Below are 28,000 nucleotides of genomic sequence, written 5' to 3'. Positions count from 1 at the left end.
CCCTGCGTACAACAAAAGACATCGGCGTAAGCAAGGTCTGTGCCTGAAACGGCGCCGCGACAGGACGATAAGCCAGGAGCAGTAAAAACGACCCGCCTACAGCGACGAGACGAGCTCGTGTTCTGCCACGGACAAACACGGCGCAAACATGGATCTGAACGCCACGGCGCCCGCCCCGTGGAGTAGCGTCCCGGCGGCCCAGCCCGCGCTAGGCCTGCTGTTCGGCATCGTCAACGTGCTGGCGCACACACCCTTCACGGACCTTCCCGTTATCGGCGACTACGAGCTGGGAGAGCTCCGGCAGCACTACGACTACGTAATCGGTGAGGCATGCGTAGGGCCGTCGGATCCGCCACGTGTACTGCGGGCAAAGGCGCGTGCGTGCGTCCGTGCGTGCGTGCGTCCGTGCGTGCGTGCGTGCGCGCATGTTCGTGCATGCGCCTGCCGTGCGTAAGGCTATGGTTGTATACCCACCGGTTAGTAGGATGCGCACAGAGTAGAAGTAAAAAAAAAACAGCGAACCTCAGGTAACAAGGAAAAACAAAAGCCTCCCGGCGCGCTACAAGAAAAAAACAGTAACAAATGCGGAGCCGACTTTCCTCACGTCGCGTGCAGCGGGTTTCGGCGACGGCCGGCATCTCGCAACCGCCCTTTAGGCACCGCGCCGGACCTTGCAAGAGAAGGAATAAACGTCATTTGTAAAAATGAGCCGACGCGAGAATCGTCCCAGCTGGATGGCATCTCTAGTCCAGCAACCCGTGGGCCTCAGCCGATAGCTTACGAAAGAAAAATAAACAAAATAACAAAATAGGCAACAAAGCCGCAACCACCGACCACAGCGTGTAAACCGTCGTACGCCACAAGGAAATATCTCCGTTATCACAGTCAGCTTTGTCCCACTGAAACTGAGAAATTGGGCTGAAGGCCAATTTTTTTCAGTTACATATTAATGACGTCGAATGAATGACGGTTGCAAGTGAATGACGGCGCGGCCATGTGGTCTTCTTCACCGAGTGAAAATGTGATTTCATTGAGAGCTATAGCAAAGTGAAAGCGCTCGCTTTTATCAGTATACTTGTGCAATGCGACGCGACTCACGCGTCGAGCGTATCGAAGTGTTAGTGCGTAATTAAAAGCACAAGTGCGCTTCGAATGCGTAATTAGAATTAGGAGTGTTAAAGCGAAATAAAATTTTACGGTGTGAAGTGTGGGAAGCCGATCACATACTAGAGGTAGAAAGGTGATGGTAGAGCCGTGTGTGTGTGTGTGTGTGTGTGTGTGTGTGTGTGTGTGTGTGTGTGTGTGTGTGTGTGTGTGTGTGTGTGTGTGTGTGTGTGTGTGTGTGTGTGTGTGTGTGTGTGTGTGTGTGTGTGTGTGTGTGTGTGTGTGTGTGTGTGTGTGTGTGTGTGTGTGTGTGTGTGTGTGTGTGTGTGTGTGTGCGAGAGAGAGAGGGAGAGAGAAAGTGTCTGGCGTCTTAGGTAGCCGAAATCCCGTGAGAGCCGGTGGCCTCGGCCACCTCCACCTTTTGGACGACTTGGTTCAAAGCTGAGCTGCGCATCAGTGCCTCCCACTGCTCCATAGCGTTCGAATTACTGCGTGGAAATATTATTTTGTTTGAAAATCGTGGAACCGCGTACCTCAAAGAGGAGCGACGTAGTGCTAATGCATTTATCTTGCATTTGCCACTGAATCACCACTCATTTTTGTTTTATCAGGTTTGCCCCGCTTGGGGCAAACCTGATAACACGCGATTGTTAATTTCTTTATTTTTCTTTTTATTTTGAGCGAAAGTTTGGGCCTGTGCCATCGAGGCGACAAACCGACCGACTGACCCATCCAAGGGCGCTAAACCCCGTAGAGATCGCTTAAGAAAGCTTCCATTTGTGATCGGTGGCAATTGCTCCCACCCCACCAACGCCACCACCAGAATTCAGTCCCCGCGGCCGGGAATCAAGGCTGCGACTCCCAGCGGCTGGGCGCGGTAACCATCACTGGACGTACTAGGGGGAAAAAAGCCACAGGCCCGCGTGCCGCACAGTCACAGCGTAAACTGGAGGAGCGTCTCCACTGGAGACCGTCGTAAACTGATTGAACACGGTAACTACAAGTTACTAGTATATTGCAAGTCGTGCTTTTATTTGCGCACATTTACTGAAACTCACTCAGGTGTGCTTTATGGTCAGAAAAGTAGGTCGAGAAGGACATGCAGCGGGGCAGTGAAGGCACTTTGATGTTTGTAAATACAAATTTCAAGCTATAACCGGCGCGCGAAGAGCTGAATTGCATATGTGACACAAATTCCATGCCGAGGACTTATTGCACAAAGTGTGCGAACCTGACGTTGTGGGGACCGTTCGTGTTTTCGTTGAAACCGCCAGTAGCAATTAGGGGCACGTCATGCTCAGGAACGAGGTATGTGCCAAGAAGTTCGCAATCTTCGTGTGTTGAGCACCTGGTAACTCATACACTGAGGCAACAACCACAACACCGTCGGAATTACGCACTGCGCACACGTCGGCAAATTCCACGTCCGGTGCTCCTTACGAGTTTGAATGGTACACCCTCACTTCCTCGTTCGTACATTACCATACCCGAGGCCCGATGCACAGTTCTATTTGCTGACACGGCAATCTGTAGCCGGTGATCTCATGTGGGTGACCCCAGGCCTCGGAGAAACAAAGTAGGGACACTCGCATTTATTAATATGTACTCGTGCATGACGTCAAGCCTGTGCGCAGCCACAGAACGTACGTTGAAAGAGAAGATGGCAAATCGGTCGGGCTGATCGAGCAGTGCAAAGCAACGTTGCATGATTGTGTCAAGGCGATGTTGTTTGAATGTGTGGAATTCTTCACGCAGTGCTCGATCTGTGTTTACGGCGGCGTGTTAAACCTTAAGTCGGCTTCAGCATTCGTAATGTAAAGCTTTACATGTAATGTAAAGCCATCAACTGCAGTGGCTCGAATCAGTGCCACGTACACAAGTTTCTGGGCTTGACGTTTGTTGTAATCGTAAACAACGCTAATATATGTGCCACCCTCAGACTTATGAATCGTTACTGCGCTAGCCTGCACCACGGGTAAATGTGTGCTACGACATGTGATGTCAACCTTACGGCCCAACGTTGTAGTCACCGCGCGTTGTTCAAGTGATACGCACTCGGGACGGACAGCGCTCCCGAGTACACTGCGATTATAGTGCCAGTCTTTCCGCGGCACCACAATCGAACCCGAGCCAGTCTTTTTTGAGATCGTTTACTTCAGTGTGGGTGAGGTTTCCGACCGCACGATTGACCAGACCACCCACTGCGTCTATGTTGACGATTATCATGTACGGTGAAGCTCCAGGGCCCCATATTCTGCCGCACGCGGACGAGGGTCTTTGCGGCAAACTGTCGGGCCGCATTGTCGGCTGAGCGCGTGCGAGCTTGCTCGCGTAGAAGCTGTTGTGCCTGATTTTCGGCAGCACGCACTTGATGGTCTTCGCGGCGAAGCTGGCAAGCCGCATTTTCGGCAGTACGCACTTGAGGGTCTCGGTGGCGAACCTGTCAGGCCGCATTTTCTACAGCACGCTTTAAAGAGCCTTCGCGCAGAAGTTTTTTTTTTTTCGACGTTTTCTGGAGAACGAACTAAACTGTCCTCCATGCGTTGACGGCGACCTGCGCCTTGTGCTGTTCTCTGCAGAGTGGTCTGCTGAGCTCGACGTTGCCTGGTTGCAGCCGCACGCGTAGTTCTACTAGTCGCTTCTTCAGCAACGGTTTGTACCTCGCGAGGAGGCGCCATAACGTGTTGCGAAGAAGTAACACAGGACGGCCCTCATGTCACATGACGGTCACATGATACGTGTCACGATTCGATGCAAATGAAGACTGGAAGGTCCAAGGCTTCAGTCCGCCGGAACAATAACGAGAACAGACAGTTTTGAGGGCGAAATGCGAAAACACCCGTGTACTTAGATTTAGGTGCACGTTAAAGAACCCCAGGTGGTCGAAATTTCCGGAGTCTTCCACTACGGCGTGCCTCATAATCAGAAAGTGGTTTTGGCACGTAAAACCCCATAATTTAATTTTAAGAACAGACAGTTTCTTACAGCGCGCTAGCCACTTCTTTTTTGTTCGCTACGTCTTTTTCTAAATGGCGATATGTCTTGTTTTCGTCATTGTCCTTGCCGCACTACAGACGCAGCGTTTTCCTCCCTCTCAAAAGATGCATCGTCCCAATGTGATAGTTAAGCGCATGCATGCGCGAAATATTTAAACACGAGTCACTTGGATAAGTATGGCTTTACACGCACCTCAATTTATAACTGTAATGTAAAGTGAGCACGTATCGACGCTACGCGGCGCGCCTGTGACATCGCGTGACTTCTCGCTCGCTACGTGATAGCTGTGACGAACACCGGCGGCGGCTGCGGCGGCGGCGGCGGACACCATCGCCAACCGAAAGGGCTATTGGAATGAGCTCATAACAGCTTACGCTGTAGGAGATAATGAACACGAAGAAGCGAGATAAGCGTGGCTTCTGAAGTTCACTAAGGTCAAGAGAAGCTGCCGCCTCTTCCCTTTGATCCGTGTTTTTTTTTTATTATTATTATTTCGCTAAACGGCTTCCCGTAATCACGAGGATGTAGCCATCACTTCTAGGAAGCACTGAAGCAAGGCAGTTCGAGCTCGGAGAATCACACAGACATCAAAGATATGCGCTATCATTGTATTCTCATCTGCAGTAAACGCGAGGAATCTCGATGGCACATTCCATTGTCTCTCTGAAGTACTGAGTACTAGTAGAGATCGGAGCATGCGATTTTCTATCTTGTGCCGTTCTACACGTCGACGCCTCTTCTGTGGCGCAATGTCGCCAAACCTGTTAAGAGGTAGCGGCTCTCACCAAGAGCTGACCGAGGGCTGCAGCGAATTCGCGAAGTAAAGGCTGGCAACCGATACCGCTCAAGTGACTTACGCGTACAGGACTGACTGGACTCGGGCGTAACTGTGTCGGCATTCGTGTTCTATTTGCCCACTTACGTCAACAAACTTGCATTCATATTGGCCTCGAGCTCCACCACTGGAAAAGCTGGCGCCACCGTCGGCGTGACGTGCTAGGAGGGATCACGTGGACATAGCGGCCGCGTCGGCTGCTTCGGGCGCGCCGAAGCGAGCTGAAAGCGAGAGTTTAAATTCCCTCGTACGCTGCGGTCCTCATTTAGTGGCGATATTTGCTCGCTTCGAGTGTCTCCTTTACAACGCTTGAAAGCACTACAATAGGTAGTGGCTGCCTTCGAAGGCGCACAATATGGTAGGCTACTGCTCGGTGCCGCAATTCCGGACGCACGCAACGGAGCACGGTGTCAGCCTTATTCACACGTAGCCGCAGGACAAGAAGCTGTGTGAAGCTTGGCTCGCGAAACATAAAACCGGCAAACAGTCATCGGCTACAACTCGGGTATGCAGCAAGCACAGACGCGAGGAAGATTTCTGCTACGGCGCCCCGTCTGCGATGTCCTGAAAACGCGCACTGAGACGCTCGCCCGAGTCCGCTGCCCGACTAATGTCATGACGGTTTGGTCTATGAACTTGTCGATGCTATAGATACTGGCAAGTTCAGTGGAGTGGAAAGGCAGCGGTAAGAAGCAAATTTTAAAAAAGCATGGCATATGGTCATGTTTGTGTTATGAATTAATGCACTGGATTACAAAAAAGGAGCAGCGGGGAATTGCACGCTGAGAACACCGATAAACATACAGTGCGACGCAACTCGAGAAATAGTATTGAAAGGTCAAAGAATTTAGTAGAAAAAAAAGATTGAATCGTCGCGACGGCACATCACAGTCCCCGTAGGCGTCGAAGTCTCTACAATGAAATTATTTTTGAACAGCTCTGATAGCGCCCACGCAACAATGGTTGCTTGTATACTGTCAAATGCTCATATTCTGCGGCCTAAAGCTCATGGCACGGTGCGAAAACGCGCGCGCGGAGAAAGCAAACAGTGCGCGGACAAGCATGCAGACGCGCAGTCGGTCGCTGCGAATCTGCGCGATCGCTTCATTGAGGCTTCATTCTATTACGCTCCATTTAGTTATACAAACACTATAAGAACATATTTCAGATAGTTTGCTCTCAGCGTTTACCTACCTTTCACGCAAGAAGCCGGTTCGGAAGACTCCATCGCGGCGACCGCGCGCAGTGGCGTTCACTGTACCTATTCGGTAAAGAGATAGCGTCTGTAAACGATTGTGTGCTTTCAGTTTGCCCAAGATTATTATTTAGACAGTAAGAAACTTCTCTCGTTTCGAAAGTGCTTACAGAAATGTCCGGGAGAGCTCGCGCGTGGTGTTTTCAGTGAGCGCTGACAGCAAAACCTATGAGGAGCGCGCCACGTGATCCCTCATACTACGCCAGCGAGGCGCTTCCGATAGATGGCGACTCCGTAACTCCTCGCCGCCAATACTAAGTACCTTGAACACTTTTTTCGCCAGTTCGTCGCTCATGCGTATATGATTTTCGTTTAACGTGCAGTCAAACGGGTCCAGACCATCAGTTTACCGTATAGGCAAGTTCTTGTTCGTAGAACGCAAAGTGGCAGAACTGGCAGCAGATTTACACGACCTGGCAGAATCACTACCCAAATTCCAACGAAGCTGTTTCTTTCGAGTGGTTGACGTAAACGTTTCAGTTTAATATGACTAAATCACATACTTTAGAATGTCTTCCGGATATTATTGGCCCGTTTGAAATATTTCCCGCATATATTGGTTTACAGCACTTGTTAGGATTTTTTTCTTTACAAAGGCAGTAATTATTCCACAACCATTTTCGTTAGCGAGAACGTTGGTCTTAGTGCTCCCCTCCACCTTAACATATTTATTCTAAATTCGATCTTGCTTGCAATTATAGTTCCAAGGCAGCGGGATAAATCCTGCTTTGTTCGTAAAACACATTTATAAAGCACCAAATCGTTTGGACACATCGTTTACTGCTAAGGCCGTATCCCACATACATTTAAGTTAGTGTAAACATTACCCGTAACCTGCACCTAACTTTAAACAAATATAAACAAGGTCCCTTGCTTAGCTCTCCCAGGACACAAGGGAAACATACTAGGAGCTTCGTACAACGCCTAAAAAAGAGGGCAAACAAAGGTTCATTTGTAACGTCAATAAATTTTCCAAGAATTTTTAATGTTTAACCACAAATGAAACCCAACATGACACTCATTTGCAAGAGATATAAACAGTGTTGCATAGAGTTGTGTCGGGTCATTGGGAAACATAGCCGACAACGGCCACATGGCAGTTTTAAACTCCTAGTTAGAATTTTTTTTTTGCAAAGGCTGTATTAGATCTACACACATTGAACTTGGCCTGCTGATTCGCCACAACGGTCCCTCTGCTTTTGTTAACCTTGATGCTAACCTTCACATCCAAGACGCGCGCGCTAAATTTCGCGCCTCTCATTAAAATACACTCATAATGCTTCGGGGTACCTTCACGAGTAATTTATTGCAAAGGGCTCAATTTACCTACTCACTCTGAACTTTCCCTACACATTAACCAATACGGGTCATTTATTTTCGCCAAATGTAGGCAAGTTACCTTTTTTTTTATTTCACCGAGGTACCGGGGAAACCAACTACGTACGTTGTATAACGCGTAAAAATTAAAAAAGAAACTAGAGTTTAGTAATTATTAGCAAAGCTACGAATCAAACCAGGAATAAGAAAAGTTCGCCACATAATAAAGTTAACATACCGTCACGTGGTAGTGACGGTGAAGAAAGAAGCAGTACGGTGGAATACAAAACTAGCTTTTATTGGGCGAACCTGTGCCCACTAAACAGGCTACACTTATAGCACAACGATAGCGGCGAACACGGTCGGCGATCGTCGGAAATCTGATCAGCGGGTCAATGCGCGTCGGCTTTTATAGAGCAGTCGTCGAATGTTCCAGACTAATCGTTCGGACCCGCGTGCCTTCCACAATGTTCTACACCATTCGCGTTACGCGAAGGAATCAGATAACACAAGGTTCGGCGACAACAGACAGCCGGGTAGAAGCATCGATAACTTTCCAGAAACGTCGGTTTTATAGAGCAGTCGTCGAATGTTCCAGACTAATCGTTCGGACCCGCGTGCCTTCCACAATGTTCTACACCATTCGCGTTACGCGAAGGAATCAGATAACACAAGGTTCGGCGACAACAGACAGCCGGGTAGAAGCATCGATAACTTTCCAGAAACGTCGGTTTTATAGAGCAGTCGTCGAATGTTCCAGAGTAATCGTTCGGACCCGCGTGCCTTCCACAATGTTCTACGCCATTCGCGTTACGCGATGGAATCAGATAACACAAGGTTCGGCGACAACAGACAGCCGGGTAGAAGCATCGATAACTTTCCAGAAACGTCGGTTTTATAGAGCAGTCGTCGAATGTTCCAGAGTAATCGTTCGGACCCGCGTGCCTTCCACAATGTTCTACACCATTCGCGTTACGCGATGGAATCAGATAACACAAGGTTCGGCGACAACAGACAGCCGGGTAGAAGCATCGATAACTTTCCAGAAACGTCGGTTTTATAGAGCAGTCGTCGAATGTTCCAGAGTAATCGTTCGGACCCGCGTGCCTTCCACAATGTTCTACACCATTCGCGTTACGCGATGGAATCAGATAACACAAGGTTCGGCGACAACAGACAGCCGGGTAGAAGCATCGATAACTTTCCAGAAACGTCGGATACATGCAGGCGCGTCCCTCGCTGTGCGATTACATTTGTTAAGCGGCGAAACGTGGTCGCCCGATAAAGATAAGTACACGTGTCAATACCTTCTATTTTCAGCAAATATTAACTTGGGGTCATGTGCTATAGTTTTTAAGGTTCTGGAAACATTGCGCATAACGGCAGTGTGATACTCTAGAACGCTTGAGCAATTAATTTTATTAGAGATACTGTAAGTACACAGACGAAACGTTTATACTTCTTCACTGACAATGTGCTTCTCATTTGAACGAAATATAAACATGCCTAGCATAATTAATCAAGGAGACCGGCAACCAGCTGATAAAACAGATGAAAAATTAGGAGAAACGAGTATTCAGTCATTATTTTCAGAGCACATAATTAGTCTACATTCTTCAAACTTTTGGTGCACGCCCCCCCAACGAATAGCCGCCATTTCGTTTACATAGGAAACTGTTGCCACTTTGCGTCCTTCTAGGGAAGCGGGAAACTGTTAGCTTTTCATATTACCTCTCTGGACGAGCGCAAAACGGGGGCATAGAAATTTCATTAAACCCCTAATCAACAAGCTTCAAAGTTGGCCTGGATATCATCCCTAACATTTCCCAGATTTTCCAGAGTTATGAACTATATATAAACTTGGTGAGTAATTTAGTTTTTGACGTAAAACGTCTCTCAGTTCGGTCAGCATAGAGAGCCACTTGCTGAAGATGGCATGCAACGAAAATTCATATCGCTTATATCTTTGGAAACGTACTACCCACGCGACATACCTTGAAAGAATACTTAAGAGGAAAGAAGCCATTACTCGATTATGGGTGGCACGTGCCCACACATGACGCAATCGGAGCCAAATATAGCCTCTCGACCAGCGTTGAGAAAGGCATAGCTCGGCACTACGTTTGTCGATGCAGGCGGCAGTGGTCGCGTTTCCGAGAGCTCATTCAGTTATAGCAGCTATAATCTATCAAACTCAAGCCCGCGCACATCGGCAAATATAAAGCTTATAAGCTGTGTAAATTGTTCGCAAAACTATTACGGTTGCTCGACTATCGCATCATCTTGTGCGACACGTAGGCTCCAGAAGTCGATGGCATGAAGAGTGTCAATTCACGGCCACCACCTTTGACAGCGGCGGGCCCACTACGAATAGGGAACGAGCGCGGTAGTAGTACTTGACAGTAGGACCAGCTGTAGCTGTGTCATAAGTTAAGCAGGTATTTATTTATTTATTTATTTATTCATTTATTTATTTATTTATTTATTTATTTATTTCCTCAAAGGTCTCTGTTGAGACATTACATGAAGGAGTGGGGAGCTTTGTAATGCGTGAATAAATGTCGCTTGTGTATTTGGTTTTCTTTCTGTGCCCTAGTTCGCATACACCCTAAGCAGCGCGCACAATAGGTTTCAGGCGCATTACTGCGGCTGCGTCCACGATAGAGCCTACCCGACAATTTGTGAGAAATCCGTGAGAAGAGGCACGTAAAATTTTTCAGTGCGTCTAGTCGCACTGACATATGCCCAGTTAAAAAAAAAAAGAAAAAAAGAGACTTCAATGCGCGTCGCGTATATAGGCAAATCTTGGGCACAAGAGCACTGTTCTTGCTACTGTAATTGTTCTAGTTTCACCATTTGATGAGCTTGTAGAGGTTGTGATCGCTTAAGAATGTCACACGTAGAAACATTTTAAAACGACAAGTACACGACCTGTATTATTTTCTTAGTTACAAGAGAACAAAATACACCGGTGTTTTCCTATTACACATTCTACCGAGCATCTGCCCTTCTCTGCGGCCGTCTCCATTCTAGTTCAATCCGAATTTTCTGTCAGTAGGTCCAAGACAGTTCGTGGTATGCTTTCTAAGTCGTGCGGCCGAGACAAGTTTCGGTGGCGCCGTTTAGCACGAGCTTGCAGTTTCTGTAACGCAATAGCTGGGCACGCGGTTCGGCCCATTCTGGCTCAAGTCCCCAACATTCTTCCGAGCCATTCTTCGCCCCTTTGCTGCTTTTCCGGCCTACCTGCACGCTCGAAGTGCAAAATATGCCGTGACGTAAATAAAGCACGAAAAACTGCGGCAGAACCCATCTCACAAAGAGTGCCGACGTTTCTGCGATTATGGTATACATGCAATGGTCGCGACACACCGTATCGCCGAAGCTCAAACGCGTCAAGTACGAGCCACGTACTGCAGCCGGGCTGCTCTTCGCGCTTCCGGCTGGGCACGCCGCGGTACCTAGATACCGCGCAACACCACCGAAATTTTAAAGTGGACGGACCGATCGAAAGTCGCTGACCTTGGCGCTCGTATCGTGTACTTCCTCTTGTCTTTCGTCCAGGTCGGGCTGCTCACTCATACGAACATGCAAAAATGCTATTCGCATTAGCAGTCACAATAAGAGCTACCAGAACGCTCAGTTCTTCCACCATAGACGGTACGTTTTCTGATTGCTTTGACACGAAAGCCCTATCATAAAACGGCAGCTTTCAATCTTGAGCGGTGTTAATCCTCCAGACCTGTTCGCATTCCAAAGTTCAATGGTGGCACCTTCCCACTTTTCACGCAGTTGGCGGTGGTTCCGCGGGCTGCGTCATCGCCAACCGGCTGTCTGCGGATCCCAGCGTCACGGTGCTCCTCCTGGAAGCCGGAGGACTCGAGGAAGCCTCTCGACAAATCCCGGCTTTCGCACCGTTCAACATTAGAGGTCGCGACGATTGGGACTACTGGAGCGTGCCGCAGAAGCATGCTGCCTTCTCCTTGCGGAACCAGGTCGGCATGTCTATATGTAAGCGCGTGTAGGTTCATAAATCGAGTGCCATCACCGCGCCTGGCAAGCTTTTACGGCGACGCTGTTGAGGCTTACTTTCCCTAGGATCGTGTCCGTGGGTTAACACAAACCCATCATCAGGATTGGCTCCAGCGTCGTCGACTTCTTCCACAGCTGGCACGTTGGCGCCCCTCGGCGCTACCGCGCGAACGCGCTCGTGCCAGTGCTCCCGCGTTCGTCGGTATCATTACTTAATTAATTAATTAATTAATTAATTAACGCAAAGACGGAACCAATTTTACAGCGAAGCTGTTAAGGGTTAGTTCCTCCAGGATTGTATTCCTGTGCAGACACAAAACTCACCATATGTGGGCCGATCCCGAAGATCGTGCTATGCTAAGACGACCCGCAGCGGATTTGAAGTTTACCATCAACGGACCCACATACACAGCTTCGCTGGTCATCCTTGTTCACAGAGTGGAAGGGCACTGATTTTTTTTTTTTTTTTGGTTTGCGTTGAGGACGCCAGACTTCAAAGCTCCGGGTGAATGAGCAAGCGTATCACAGCCACGTCGAGTAAGGAAGATGGTAGCCGTCAGCCGAGGATGACGTTCTAGATCGCCGCAAGGGAAGAGATCTCGCGACGTAAAACATGCGAATAAATTGACCTGAATCGGTGCATAGTATCACGTTTCAGATAGTGGAAAGTCAACATAACCATTTCGCAAAAGGAATACCGACTCAGAAAAATGAGAATGTTCCTGAAGGGATCCGAACAGGCAACCTTGTAAGGGTATCGCTGGAAATAATCCTAGAATACTCAAAATTACGAGAAGGCGCGTAGAGCCTTCAAATGCTTTGCCGCCATCGCGGAAAGGGCCGGCCAATAATGAGAACATGCCGGAGCTTGGCTAGGAGCTTGGCCCTTATTTAGGTAATAGCGCGCCGATGCAATCGCGTATGCATTGCAGAGTAAGGTTGTGACGTTGCAGATAACATCGAAATACGGGTTGGACAATGCAAGCTACGCGAACTTACAGACGCGCCACACGGTCAGCCTTGACGTGTTTTTTTTTTTTTTTCATCAGCACAGAACGGCCTGCCACAAGGAAAGGGGCCGAGCTGCTCATTTCCCACTGCGTCAGTCGCGAAGTGATCTTACCCACCGCTATTGCTCTTGTTGTACCGCACGCAGCGACTAGCACATTCACGTGGCAAGGTGCTCGGTGGAAGCAGCGTGCTGAACTTCATGATGTACACGCGGGGGAACCCTGATGACTACGACCGCTGGGCCTTCGAGTACGGAGCCAAAGGGTGGTCGTACGAAGACGTGCTGCCGCACTTCAAAGACATCGAAGACTACCGTGTGGGTCCAGTGGATGGTGAGTGTAACCTAAGATCTTCTCAGGAGAAAACCGTGGCACGCTCTATAGCCTGCGCAATGATGCTTTTCTCCCCTCCTCGTGATCATGCATGCATGCGTGTGACGGGTTGAGGAGGGTTGAGTTAAACTCAGCGCCGGTTGCTGCCACCAGGCGAGAACGCGAATTCCATGACGCATCATGTCCTTCTCTACTTCTTCGCATGCACGTGCACTGGAAGAGTGTCATGGCGCTGGAGGCGAGATACCGGTGGACTATGCCAACACCAGCACACCTCTCACCCACCTCCTTATGGAGGCGTGCCGAGAGGCTGGCTACGCTCACGTGGAATACAACGGCCCTACGCAATCAGGTGACGCGTGTGTTGAGTCATTTGGGCAGGTTTGAATTGCGTGCAGTCTTCATATTGTCGCTTTCGCAAAACACTACATAAAAAAGCCCTTATGCTGCATACCACTCGTATCCTATAATGTCATATGAACATATAGGTTCCTGTACGTTCCCAGTCATATGAAATAGCTGGATATGCCCCATGACACTTATAACACTTAGTTAATTAATAATAGGCTACCCTTAGACCCCGCAAAATACGTATCCCCCTTGATAAGCAGACCCACTCGACATTACTATCTTCATTCTCTGACACCAATTTTCGCAAGGACTGACACTTTTCGGTACTCTTTCTTTCCGCAAACAGTAGCTGACTGGAATAGACTAACTGAAGCATATCCCCAGCGCCCTTGAGCTTTATAGCATTTGGGTAAATAATGTTATATAGTGTGTTAATTATAGTTGTACTGTAATCAAATATAAATGTATCGTACTCGTCTACCTTATGACCGAAGAATTTGTGTGAAAAACGTGTTACGCACTTGTTTCATCTTGTTTTTCTGTGAACATAGTCTTCTGTATTCTGCTCACTCTGCTTGGACTTCTTGACCGCAGTATTTTATAAATAAGCTATAAAATAATAAATAAATAAAAATAAATATCAAACAATGTCATAAGAAGATAGGGCTTCTATAAAATTTGGCTTACCAAGGTGTTAGCACCTACCCTGTCACTCTGTATTTGTCCTCGTCTTTTTATTGCGCTATTATTGTTGCTGCTTCCTACAAAATACCCGTATGTTCCGATAGATTATACAGATTACTGAATACGGGAGTTATGGTGCATATGGGATTTCTCGGTAGGGGAGAAGTGCACCAACTAGATCTGATTGCAAGAAACATAGCAGTCTCCGCAGCTGTTCAGATCGCTCCGCTCAACCCTAGGCTGCTCCCGAGTGCAGAGCAACGTGGCGAACGGCGAGCGCTTCAGCTCCAGTAAGGCCTTCATCCAGCCCATCGTCAGAGCACGGAAGAACCTACATGTGGCGCTCCTCAGTCACGTGACGAAGGTAGGTGGGGGAGGCCAACCGTGTCGGCCACTAACAAACCGACCGTAGTGCGCTCCGTGTGTGCTCAGGGCACTCCGTGTGTACTCTGTATGCTACCCTCGAAGGAAGCATGTTTCTGGATATTTTTTCTGGAGTTTCCCAATTCGGAAATGCAGAACTGATAACCAAGTTGTTCAACGTATCTTTTTTTTTTTGCGCCGTACATAATGGTTTTGAACGAGCGTACGACGGCGGCATGCCGTAGCTACCATCATCACGTGTCCTCATGTGTTAAACGCCGTACGTGTGATTTGCTTCCCTCTGTTTCGGCGCGCAGGTGAACTTCGACGAAAAGCGTGCCGTGGGCGTGACGTTCATTAGGCTTGGCCGGCCGCGAAGCGTGACCGCCACGCGAGAGGTGATACTCTCGGCAGGAACTGTGGGATCCACTCAGCTTTTGTTGCTTTCCGGAGTTGGGCCCAGAGAAGACCTGGAACGGTTACAGGTCAGCACCACGTTGCTGGCGTTTGAAATAGTCGGCGACGTTTTATCGAACATTGCTCTAGCTGCCACTTAGGTTGACACTGTGCGAGGATGGCGGGAAAGTCTGCTGTTTATAAGGCGGTAATTGCATTTCACCAAAGATTTTGAAACTGGAACTACGCACAGAAGGGAGGAAGGGGAAAAAAAAGGAGAAGACAGGGACGTTAACCGAGTGAACGTCTGGTTGGCTACCCTGCACTGGGGGACCGAAAAGGAGGAATAGAAAGAGAGAGAGAGAGAGGAAGGAAGGAAGGAAGGAAGGAAAGATGCGGTGAATTCGCGCACGCACAGGGAGGGCACTAGAAGTGAAATGCGTTCGCACGGGCCAGTAGCACTCAAGTTCTGACAAATGGCGATAATTTAACTACTACTCCGCATTTATTGCGCAACTGGGACTCACCCCGCAGAGTTCGTATATACGGTGTCAATTACTGACAGTTTGGTAGCTAACCAAAACCACACTGCGATTTGCCGTCCTAATGCCCTCCTTTTCAACTAATCCAGCTGATGTGACGTATACGAGCCATTTGCCATAGGATATTTTTAATGTTTGTTTCGACTAAAACAATACTCACAATCACGATATAAAAGTTTAAGATGACGTTCCCAGATGGACACGTGATATTGCGTGGATTTGGCAGTCCGAAATTATAAGAGCACGCCTAGAAATCAATAATGCAACGAAAATACAGGTGCAGAATACCACATGTTGCATCAGGATCGTTTTCATCGGGCCGAAGACATAAAGGCTCCCACCATCACAACAGACATCCGGGCATGCACCCGTACAAGGAGCGTGACACAGCCTAGAGTTCATTACGGTGGAAAGTGGTTTGCCCCTGCAATAAGCACAACGCTGTGAGCCCTGGAAGTGACTCTGTGGTTTCTGTTGGGACCCACTGAAGTAGAATCTGAAGATTAGCCTCGAAGGTATCTTAATGAACAAAGCATTCCAGAACAAAATCGTCGCTTCATGTTAAACCGTTATTGAATGCCCAAGACGCTCGTGCGGCGATGTTCGGATTTTATTTATTTATTTATTTATTTAGTTTTTTTATTTTTATTTATTTATTTATTTATTTATTTATTTATTTATTTATTTATTTACCATTTCACGTCTCAAAGAAACACTAGAGCGATGGAGAGCACCATAGTGGAGGGCTGTGGATTAATTTCGACGCCTGGGGTTGCTTGACGTGCACCGAAAACTATTTACAAGAGCGTTTTGACATTTCGCCTCCATCCAACTGCAGCCACTGCAGCCGAGACTCGAACCACGACCTAGTGTTTAGCAGCAGAACGTATATCCACTGAGTATACGCGGGGGTGGGGGGTGGGGGGGTGATATTTCGGGTGCAAGCCTGCATTCTAAAAGGCAGCAGAATGAGACTACGATCCCGCCATCTTGGACAAGCCTCATGACTATAGTGGCCCGTGCGGGAAACTACAAGGTGCAATCGATGGGGGATTTCGAACGATGCTACTTCCTGCAGCCAGTGGGACCAGAGGTGCGCTACTTCACGAATATACACTGGCGGGGGTAGTCAGTAGTCGCACAGTGGGTTACGGCTACGACCCACCAACGTTGCAGTCAAAACACACACACACGCACGCACGCACTATATATATATATATATATATATATATATATATATATATATGCGCGAGAGACAGCAGAGACCATAATCGCTGTGGTGCCTATCTTTCTTTTGTTGTTGTCCGCGTCGCCTCGTGCGCTGTACAGCACGAGAGCGGTTTGTCTCATTATTAAGCTCGAAATGGTGTGACATTCTTGTAGATCCCCGTAGTCGCCGATCTCCCCGTCGGCCGCAACCTCCAAGACCACCCAGCGCTCTTTCCTGGCGTTCCCATTAGCACCGACGTGGAGGTTGGCATACCACCTTTAAGCTTTGACGACATTCAGCAGTACGCCACCAACAGAACTGGTAAGAAGGCAAAAAGAAAAGCCATACAAGGATTACTTTTTTGTTGTTGTTGTTCAATATGGTAGTTCGTGCTGACACATTCAAGCGGTTCTGCGGCAAGGGCAAGGAAGAGGACTAAGCACGTATGATGCCCCATTCTTGCCCACTTGTGTTGGCCGTGTCCTAGCGGGTACTGCGCGATGTGCATTAGGTTGATCAGATATAGTTTGGCGATGCAGCATGATTAGCATTTCTTTCGTGCCCGTTTGTTCAAGACATGTTCATGACACGTGGGTGCCAACCTATATTCGCCCTCCCCTGCACCAGAATTCAGACCTCGGGGCAGGTTAACAGATCTAGAGAGAGAGAGAGAGATTTAAATGTTCTACACTCAGGTTCTTTGTGCGTTCCTATTGCGGGTAACTTGAGGCGGCCGTACTTCAGATACCCAACTATAATAGAATAACGTCATCTTTTATTAATTTGGTTCTTATTCTTTTTGACCTGTGGTTTCCTTTTTTGCGTATATTTTACGTGGCTTATTCTCGATCATTGCGGAATAGTTGGATTAAACGCGGCCCGCATACCACGTAAAGGCATAGATAATTACGTCTTTCTTTCTTTTTGTGTATGTAGAATGACCCTGGAAGTGGTCGTGGGGAAATAGTGATAATAAACAGCAGTGCTGGTAGAGGAAAGGTGAGCAGGCTGGCTACATGTGCACGCTTTCGGCCTGCAACGCCATACCTTGGTAAACTGATGGAAACGACAAGGAGCCGGCAGATGGAGTACGCAGTTTGGGATGCAGTACGGGATGAAACAAACTACATGCGATCAATGTGCTGTTTATCGCTAACTGGATTCATAAACTTCACCGTTGTCCTGAGCAAAGCATACGACTAGTCTATAAGGTCTCCAGGTTTCGAGCATCTCTGCTTCGCTCGCTCGATCTTTCTCTACACGGTAGAAACGCGAATGCGGAGGCCAATCTGCCGCACTGGTTTCGTTATGAACATACTCGCGTGAAACTCTCAATTCCGTCGTGCAGACAATGCAGGGTCTACAAGAAGCTTCGTCGATGAATAGCCGATTCTCGATAAGTGTGCAGCAGAGACAAAAAGGTTTATCCTCTTTAAGTGCTACGTGCACATTCCCGACGCTGAGATAGTCCGTAAACAGCGAGAGCACTTGCGAAAACACTGGCAACTAAGATGCCTCGAGCGCACATTAAAAACACTTCCCACTGAACCTGTGCTGCAAGTATGTGTAAAGTTGCAGAACAAGCTGGCAGATAAATGACTGAGTATTTTTTCGCTCGGTGTCACTGCGTCGAGTATGTGGTCATTTGCGGGTTCACTTCATTGCTTTTTTTTTTACAATGTTTCCCATCAGGCATATTTTTCATGTAGATGGACAGGTGCTTTCCGACTACGCAGGAGATGAAGTGGTTGACGCCCTAACATTTGATGTTATGTAGAGAGCGCGCGCATAGTGTGCACATTGGGCAAACCTAACAAACTTCATAAAAAAACAACTTCCCATACGCTCTGCAGCTGTACGCTTTTCACTGCACTGAGCATGCAAGATATGTAGTAAAGTTTTCAACGTACACACTTCACAGGCGCCTGAAAGAGTTATGCATAAATGCGGCTTATCATTCGCGGCAGTGCATGTAAGAAATTACGTGGCAATCTCCAATAATACATTCAGCCAACTATGGATTACTGATTAATCTTAACTATTTAGTCGGAGCTGCCAGCATGTGCTCAAGGTTCGTCCGCATAGTATATGAGAGCCTTTAGAGAGGCAAGAGTTTCCAAACAGCCTGCGGGAAATGGGGCGCCATCCGTGTTCTACGTACGGTTTCCTTGCATACAGTGGCACAAAGCCGCTTCAAACACAGGTTCATTTCTAGAAAACTTCTGGGAGATTACTGTTTCCAAAATATTACTATAGGTTCCACAATTCGAAAAGAATGAAAATGACAAGCCCGCTAAGCGACTTCGATTCCGCATTTGTAGCATTCCGTGCTTCGGTTATCAATTAAAAACTGGAAACCCCTATTTAATTAGGAATTAATAGCAAGTACCCCTTTGTACCGAGTGATGCGAATAACCAGCTGCAGAAACATTGGATTCTTCATTGTTATTGCACTCGTTTTAGGAATTACTACGGTACAGAAAGGAAAAAAGAAAGCAAAGGCACCAGATATGCCAACAGCGATCATCATTGCAAGTTTTCGCTCTTAGCCCACTCTGATGCCGCCTATTCAAATACATGTAAAGCACATAACGGCTTTTACGAGACAAAGCCGAGATCGACATCAATTAAATTTGTTGCATTTGAGCGAGAGAACTCAATTCTAGTGACTGTAGGAAGTGCCGTTTCGATTTATGGCGTGTCAGGTTTTAAAAGTGATAGCCGAAAATTGCCGAGTTTCAAAAACATGGATGCACGAAGTTTAGATATCCGTAACGCTGCACCCGAAATAGATACCCTGGTGTTGCAAACCGTTAGAGCGTCTAAAGCGGAAAAAAAATCGATACCTGAATTTACAACTTAGGTGGCACGGTTACAACATTTGCAAGCTTTTTACGAATGCCTAACAAGACGCGTGCTACGCTACCCCACGAAGGCGCCGCGGCACCAAGCCACCATATATGCACCAAGCACCTACAATATGCGGCACGCGGCCGTGATCTTATCGCTCTTGTACTTTGTACGGAACCTCACGGCGACGCCGACGACAGAGTTTCGCCTGGAGTGTCCGTGTAATTGTCATCGCAAAAAAAAAAACGCTTACTACATCACTATATTTTTTTACTTTTCAATTTAAATGCAACACTCCTCATCAAGTTCAACGCAGTGGTTGCCGGGAAAATCGATTTTTCCGTTCTACATGTACTTAAATAGCAGCCCCACGCAGAGCTACAGCTTCCTCTTAAGTGGTACATTGTTAGGCGAGTGGGCAGCGAAAGTTAATACACTGTGTGATTTGCAAAGAACGAGACGAAGACTGTCTAAGCTGCACTGCCGATCTCGTTGCCGGCCCGTTGTTTCTGCGCCAGGCACGATATCCATACCGGTGAGCAACGAGTTCCTGCAGTTCCTGCAGACCGAATACGCCGAGCATCCCGACGTCCCGGACGTCGAAGTGGCGACCTTTGGCACGTCACCGGCCACCCAGTTGTTCAGGGCGCTGGCGGCAGAGCTGGGACTGGTGCCGGAGGTAAGGCCCAAACCACAGAAAAAAAAAAGGCGTTGCCGGAACAAAAGATGAAAAGTTTCGCTGAGCGTCCATTTGGCAGGCCACTGCAGTGGCTCGGCAACTCGGTGAGCTCCAAGAACGAAGCAAAATGACGGCATCGTTTTCACCAAGCGATGAATTCGGCGCGCTACCCGAACCGAGACCCAGAAAGGACGCACAAACAACATGCTGTGGTATATATTGCGTGTGCAAAGCAGCGCGCCACATGCGCGCTTTCTGCTGCGCCTCAGCCAGCCAGACTTGGTGCGTTCGTGGTGCCATGAATCTCCATAAGCGCAAGTCATTCTGAGCTATCGTTCGCTACCATTCAACTGCACTTATCGTGCAGTCATGGTCACAACTGCGGCGTCATCACCGCAGCGTAAACGGACGCTGCGAATTCCGCACGCAATCGCGCTTTAAAAGCCAACTATCAACTCCTTCAACCTTATACCGGGTGTTTCGGCGAACACTTTCAAAAAATATATATTTAAGAAATGTTGTCTGCGGCAAATACCACGATTATAGTCCATGAGCTAATCTACTCGAACTGGCGGACATTACTTGCACGAAAAATTGAAACGCACGATCAACTAATTAACAGAAATTCACTAATTAGGCGTTTAACTAATTAGCTTATGACACCTGTAGCAATTTACTAATTGTAGCTGGGGAATTCGCAACGGGGATCCACGTCGAATGAATTCTCAGGATGACAACAGTTTCCGAGATATGAATTGCCAAACTTTGCGGAAACACGCATTGGCGTTCTAGTTACTTTAGTGCTTCGATGCATAAAACAACGTTTGGTTAAGAAAGTAAGTGCAACGACAGTGCATTTTTACCGCAAGTTTGACGGCGCATATCTAGTAAGTGGTGTCATCAACAAATTTTTTTTCAAGTGGACGTGCCTTGCAGTCTCACCCACTAGAATTTGTAAATTGCAATATGTGCCATAAGGTATTTAGTTAAAAAATTAATTCGTAAACATTTGTCAATTAGTCGACTATGCAATTCAAGTTTTTGGGCAAGTCATGTCCGCCGCATCGGATAGACCAGCTGATGGACTAGAATTGTGCTATCGGTCAAAGGCAATTTTAAAAAACTTTTGAAAGTGTTCGCTGAAACACCCTGTATATGCGAGGTAGCCTAGCCTCCCTAAGTTTACCCTCGGAATTGTTTCTTATAGTAATGTTTTGCTTTCCTTACAACTAAAGTTTATCTATTGTCAAAGGTTCAAGGGTAAAGACGGTGTCATCGAATAAGTTTCATTTTTCTGTCTATTTTTCGCATGGTTTCCTTATCGCAGGCTTTTGACAGCATAATTGGGCCCGCTAGCGGTCAGAATGGCTTTCGAGCAGTAACAATACTCAACCGGCCAAGGTCACGTGGCTCCATCTCGCTGCGCTCCAAGAACCCATTCGACCACCCAAACATCGACCCAAACATGATGGAGCACCCGTCCGATGTGAAGGCGCTTGCTCAAGGTACGTATCGCTTTTGTATGCTTGAACGTATACATGCTGGCGCGTTTGCGCTCGCTAAGGTTTAGCTACAAGTGCAGCTCAGCAAAATGACTGAATACGTTATTCAAGAGTTTCCGGAGCATATCGAGAGTATTCGTGTTAGGCAACTATAGGCATAAAATTAGTTACAGATTGAACAGAGGACTGAATTACCGCAGTATACTTTGAGACAACATAAAATTTCAACACGGCATATTGCCTCGGTCGATCAATGGCATACTTTTGTGGTCGAAACACGAAGGGAGGCTAGCAGGTCAGTTTTAAGCTGCACTCCAAGGCTACGAAAACACGCAACATTAGTCACGTGATCTGCTTCCTGCAAGGTATCTTCCCCCATAACACGAAAAAAAAAACATTCTATGTCAGTTCTTATATCATTCGCAATATCAACGCTAGTGGTATCCTTCGTGTGCACTAGTTATTCTGAAGGCGCCTCTTAGAGTGCTGGACCAAACATTCGTCGGAGGCTCACGAAGACAAGTGAAATGCGAAGACACAGCGAAGCGTTTGCCGAGGCGGAGCGCCGGCCGAACACTGTTAAACGCGCTTAACAGCATTCGATGCGAACATTCCTACAAAATCCGTGAAAAACCAAAGCGAATGTGTTAAAAAAAAGCAGATTCAAAGTTCACAATGATTCACAATGCACACAAAACTGCCGCGCGACTGGTCGACCTTGCGTCTATTCACTGGCTTTTTTCACGCTCGGAAAAACACTTACCCCCCTTGGAACAATGAAAACTTTCCGCCTATGGCCCTATACTCTATGTGCTGTAAGGCCAAGCGGTGTTTTGTGTTGTCTGTTATGTACCGAGAGATCGCAGCTGGCCTAGGCACTAGCGCAGGAATACGGAATCGTATTCCAGATTCACGAGATTCACGCATGGATCTGCCTTTCACGACGCAAGAGCTTGACGCGGCGCTCGCCCTATGTAATCGGTCGTCGTCGCCTGGTCCGGATGACATATCTTACCGCATGCTATGCCACCTTGGTGAACGGGCACGAAGTGCGCTCCTTAATATCTATAACGAATCCTGGCAAGAAGGCAAAGTTCCTCAAGATTGGACGATCAGCCGCCTGGTACCGCTTCTTAAGCCTGGCAAGTCTCCCTTAGACATTACTTCATACCGACCAATTGCGCTGGCAAGTTGCGTTGGGAAGGTAGTGGACCGAATGATCCTCGCCAGACTTGAGTGGTACCTTGAACATTACGAAATCTACCCGGACGCCATGGCTGGTTTTCGACGTCATCGATGTTCTATCGACAACGTTATCGATCTGGTAACCTATGTTCAACACCAAAAGACGTGTAAGAGGTTATCTGTCGCAATGTTCTTAGATATAAAGGGAGCCTACGACAACGTTCTTCATGACGCCATACTTGAAGCATTGGAATCGGTGGGCCTAGGCGGTCCATTATATCGTTGGACTCGCAGTTATTTACATAGGCGGTCTCTATTTCTTAACACTGAAGCTGGCCCAACCTCGCAATATTATACGCACCATGGAGTTCCACAAGGCGGTGTCTTGAGTCCCACGCTTTTCAACCTTGTACTCATTGGTCGCGTGGAACGACTTCCGGACACAGTTAAAATATCAATCTCTGCCGATCTGCGTCTGGGCTTCAAAAAGCTGCCACGTCAACATCGGCGTACTTAAATGAACAAGGCCTCAAGATCTCACCAGAAAAATGCGCATTATTCGCGTTTAGCCGAAAGTCAATCAGATCATACGATGTCTCTATCGACGGTCCAAGCATACCTTATGTCAGGACGCACCGATTCTTAGGCGTAATCATTGATCGTGACCTCTGCTGGAGTCCTCATGTGGCCTACCTAAGAAAGCGCCTGACGGATATCTCTATTGTGTTTAACTTTCTTGGAGGAAATGTCTGGGGTACTTCAACACATGCAATGATGCAACTGTACAGGACGCTCTTTCTTGGGTATTTGCGATACAGCTTGCCTGTGCTGACCAACACCTACAGAAGTAATATCCGTACACTCGAAAGCGTGCAGGCCCAGGCACTTAGAGTCTGTCTTGCATTGCAGCGGTGTTCGTCAACGGCTGAAACAATTGCCATTGCACACGATTTGCCAGCAAGACCCATATAGTCATGGAAGCGCTCAGAGCTCATGTAAGACACCTTGCTCGAGCCCCTGCCCATCATCTAGTCTCACTGCCAGAGGATCGACCACGTGCTTCTTTTGTGAAACAGACCTGCCTTATCATGCATACCTTCCATCAGGTTACACAGCTCCAGCGAAAGTTCCGTTTCCACCATGGTGCTTGGCTCATGCAAAGGTTGGACTAATAGTACCAGGAATACGAACAAGAGCCCCACTTTCGTCTCTAGCACTCGAGCAGCTTTCACTGCTCTTGCTGTACGAGACGTACAACGAGCATCATCATCTATATACTGACGCTTCAACCACGGTGAATGGGTCTGCAGGATCGGTGATCTTTCCTGCAAAACCTTCCACCATAAAGATTCGACTATCTGACCAGACTACATCGACTGCCGCGAAGCTTGCTGCTATTCGTTGTGCACTTCGTGTAATTTCTGAAAAACTACCCAAGAAATGGAGCGTATTCACTGACTCCAAGGCTGCTTTTCATTGTTTGGTTTCTGCCTTACGCCGAGGGCCCCACGAACAAGTAGTTCTAGAAATCAGACTGCTGCTTCACCACCTCGTCGAGCAAGGACACGACATCACGTTGCAGTGGATTCCAAGCCAGTGTGGCATAATGGGCAATGAACATGCCGACGCAGCAGCATGATCTGCACATGAGGAGGGCTTGCGAGACTCCGTTCCATTCTCAAGAACAGACGCTGCAACGAAAATTCGCGTGCTTGCAAATGAAGCCATCAAAACTTTATGGAACACACCAAGCTTAAAGCATACACGTCTACACCGACTGGACCCATCTCTTCGACTTCGACACCCATCTGGACTCTCTCGACTCGAAACAGCAGTACTTTGCTGACTGTGGCTTGGTGTGGCCTGCACAGGATCCTTCGCCTTCCGAGTCGGTATGGACGACAGCGCGGCTTGCAGACACTGCGGCGGCGAGGAGACTATCGAACACGTGCTTTGCCACTGTCCTCAATACAGCGCGCACCGGCTGTCACTAGCGACCACGTTGGCACGCCTTGACGACAGGCCACTTTCAGAACAGTCAGTTTTGGAATGCCGACGTGAACTGTCGTGGCAGCAAAAGTCGGTCAAGGCTTTGTTGACTTTTCTACGTGACAGTGGCCTATTAGAAAGACTACAATGACCCCATTTCGTCCCTTTCCATATTTTTTTTCTCACGCTTTTATTGTTGTCGCGCTCTTGTTTCCGTCTTTACTTAGCCTTTCCCTTCCCCTAGTGCAGGGTAGCAAACCGGAGGTTTTAAGTCTGGTTAACCTCCATGCCTTTCTCTCATTTGCATCGCTGTCTCTGTAGCGCAGGTCACCTTTCAGCTTTCATCATATTTTCGCATGATTAAACGTAAGCTCATGAATACGAACCGAGTTCACACAAAAGATTTGAGAAATGTTTGGTTAAGTCATTCTAGCGCAAACCAAACAGGCACAGGGAACTCAAGATCGGACACCATTAGAGTCACTACTTAGATCTGATTTCTTAGTCTGCCAGAAGAGCTGAAGAAAAACTACACTAAAATGCGCGAAGGTAGTGGTCGTGATGTCCAGTCTTGTGTCCTTTATGTATTTTATTTGGGCCACAATGGCTTTAACAAGTACCAACCAACTAGCCTAAAAAATGAAAAATTACATTCTGGGTTTTAGTAGTGTGGTTGCTGGGCTTGTCCTGTCCGTTCCTATTACTTTCGCTCGCGTTTGTACGGGCTGGAACCCCTCATTCTGGTATCTCACGGGCCAAAACAACGATATGATTGCGAAGTCCACCGTAGTCAGGGACTCCGGGTTAATTTTCACCACCTAGGGATATATATATATATATATATATATATATATATATATATATATATATATATATATATATATATATATATCCCACCTTAGTGGCTTGGATGTTGCGCGCGACAAATCTTGGCCGCACATGGCCAGGGACGAAATGCAAGAACGCCCGTGTACCGTGCATTGGGTGCACCTTAAAGAACCCAAGGTAGTCAAAATTAACCCAGAGTTTTCCACTTCAGTGCGTGTCATAATCAGATCGTGGCTTCGGCACGTAAAACCGAAGAACTTAACTAAGAGCCAGTATACGCCACTTAGATGGGAATGAACTAGCCTATGGACAAGCCATCTTGATTTGGGGAACATCTCGCAGAAATCGTTGAATTGTCAGTGGAATTGTTCACGTTCCCAAATGAGGTGTTTAGGGCTAAAAAGACGAAACACAAAAAAGGAATGAAAAGCACGTCGCAGTTGCCGTCGGCCTTTTGTCATTTTTTCCTCTCAGGGTTCCGTCTTTTCAGCGGTAAGCTTTAGTGAACAACACCCACTATGTCAAGAACAGTCTCTTCTTAAATACTATTAACGCTTCGTTTCCGCCTCGTGTAATACAGCTGAGACAATGTTAACCTGCCTGCGTGCGACCTCGTGCATGACCCCCAGGAACGAAGATGTTCATCGACCGGGTATTGAACACGGACGCCATGAAGAGTATCGGTGCCAAGCCGTGGGGAGTGACCTTTCCGCCGTGCGCCGACGCGGGACCCCTCTGGAGCCAGGAGTACATCGAGTGCCTTTCCCGGCACACCGCTATAGCGGCTTGGCATCTTTGTTGCACCGCAGCCATGGGCTCTCATCCTGAGGCAGTCTTGGACGAACGCCTCAGGTATGCACAACAAGAGGCTTTTCACAAACGACCTGAGTATTACTTGGGTGGTGGACACGACATTGTTTTTCAATTACCAATTTGTGTTAATGTGACGACTGCTCCGATTCGTGCTGACGCTCGTTGTCAACGACTAGTCAGCCCGATCGTGACATGAGTCGACGGTGCGAGCATATGTGCTTAACGCAGCAAGCGCCCTTGGCCTTTATCGTGGCTACAATGTACAAAACGTAAACGCGACTTGAGGCACGTCTGTATCGTGCAGCCGCTAAGTACGTCAAAAAATACGGTGCACCGCACAGCTCTCAGCATCCCTACTAATCGGCATCGGCTGCATCGCGGCTGAGAGCAGACGCCGCTGCCACTATTGACGTGCGTAGTTCTGGAGCACCTCTAACGCTGCAAAATAACACCGCCGTGATTTAAATGGCACTGTCTGACGTCAACGTTTGGCAAATGCCACCAATATTTCTACCGTCTCGATTGTTCCTTGACGCAGTAATCTCGAACAATGGTTGAACTTGGGTTGGTAGGAATCTTCTTCAAAGGTGCTACTTCCCGCGGTTAATAATCGCCAAAAAGAAATACGCCACACTCATTGCGCTTACTATTGTTCGATGCGACGTTTAGCGGGTGAAAAATAAGGAGCCAACGATTTACGAACAATATTTGGTAACTTAGCCAGTAAATAATTATACGGGACACAGAGGTATCACGAGTGTTGTATATGTGCCTGTCATCTCGCCATCGCTGTGGCGCGTCTGTTACGCTATGTTATGCTCTTCCGGAACACAGCATGCTTACGGGGCACGGCAATGCAAATGAATAAGCTTTCGTACGGGGCTGAGCCAGCTAACGGAGAAGTGTTTCATGCAAAGCATAAAAGAGAAAAACCACAACATCCGGTCGGGGACGTTGTCGTTCTTGGGGCGGCTAATCACGTTCTGGTCGCACTGCGACGCCAATATTCTGCACGCAGGGTCCGAGGCAACGTGACGGGCCTGCGAGTGGCCGACGCCTCCGTGATGCCCGACATAATAACCGGTCACACAAACGCGCCAAGCATGATGATTGGCAGCAAAGCAGCATCTATGATCATAGAAGACAACGGAGGAGCTCAGTGACAAGACCGTGGCCACCGCAGCTGGCTGCGCTGTTGGACTGCGGTATCAAGTGCGACAGTCCATGCCCTGGGGATGCTGTTCCCCAGCAACGTGGACTAGTAATGCGATGTACAATTTCCATTATATTTACAGCGCGAACATAGTAAAAAAATAACAAAAATGATAAGGAATAGGCCGAGAGGCAAAGTGCAAGTTTGCCGCCTTTCGTATACAGCACCTTATGCTCTCAAAAAAGAAAAGATATAAGGTGCATTGGGCTAATAAAATGTTGCAACATGTTGCTACCTGGAAGCGGCAGATACAAATACTTTTCTATTCAGAATACGCCACTACTCTTCTCCTGAGCGCTGCTGTGATCGTGATTATGAGAACATCTGCAAGGTTCGGCCATAGTGCTCGAAGTATGCCGTCGAGAGAAGAACGTCCACAACAAACTAGGAAGTTTCGACGAAGCGCATAGTTACGACAGAAAATTTACTTGCGCAGCACCTCATCTGCAGCTAAAAATAAGGAACGAAATTAGTCTTAAAATACTATTTTTCATGGACACAGTAAGATAAGCGCT

At 47.7% G+C, this 28,000-nt stretch overlaps 2 protein-coding genes across 2 annotated transcripts in view; one reads left to right on the top strand and one right to left on the bottom strand.

The window, feature by feature from the left end:
- LOC142572652 (4-pyridoxate dehydrogenase-like) lies at positions 1-27,726 on the top strand. The gene is made up of 11 exons (XM_075681922.1): positions 1-323; positions 11,298-11,500; positions 12,694-12,880; positions 13,101-13,232; positions 14,155-14,279; positions 14,596-14,763; positions 16,600-16,747; positions 19,795-19,955; positions 21,283-21,460; positions 26,089-26,311; positions 27,291-27,726. Exons 1-11 carry the CDS (start codon positions 149-151, stop codon positions 27,433-27,435), a joined length of 1,845 nt encoding a protein of 614 aa, XP_075538037.1. The 5' UTR covers positions 1-148; the 3' UTR covers positions 27,436-27,726.
- Positions 1-28,000, bottom strand: part of LOC142572653 (uncharacterized) — a 338,433-nt gene that overhangs the window by 154,758 nt on the left and 155,675 nt on the right. The gene's annotated exons all lie outside the window — the stretch shown is intronic.

The sequence above is a fragment of the Dermacentor variabilis genome, chromosome 2 (assembly GCF_050947875.1).
Source record: "Dermacentor variabilis isolate Ectoservices chromosome 2, ASM5094787v1, whole genome shotgun sequence".
In the NCBI taxonomy this organism is placed as follows: domain Eukaryota; kingdom Metazoa; phylum Arthropoda; class Arachnida; order Ixodida; family Ixodidae; genus Dermacentor; species Dermacentor variabilis.
The sequence above is the reverse complement of the archived record's forward strand: the minus strand, read 5'-3'. Positions and strand labels throughout refer to the sequence as shown.

What these genes read in the sequence shown, in the direction of transcription:
- LOC142572652 (XM_075681922.1), top strand. Translation starts at nt 149, where the DNA reads ATGGATCTGAACGCCACGGCGCCCGCCCCGTGGAGTAGCGTCCCGGCG. An exon ending in AAGACCTGGAACGGTTACAG is followed by an intron (nt 14,764 to 16,599) that starts GTCAGCACCACG and finishes ACATTCTTGTAG; the next exon opens with ATCCCCGTAGTCGCCGATCT. An exon ending in TGTGAAGGCGCTTGCTCAAG is followed by an intron (nt 21,461 to 26,088) that starts GTACGTATCGCT and finishes CATGACCCCCAG; the next exon opens with GAACGAAGATGTTCATCGAC.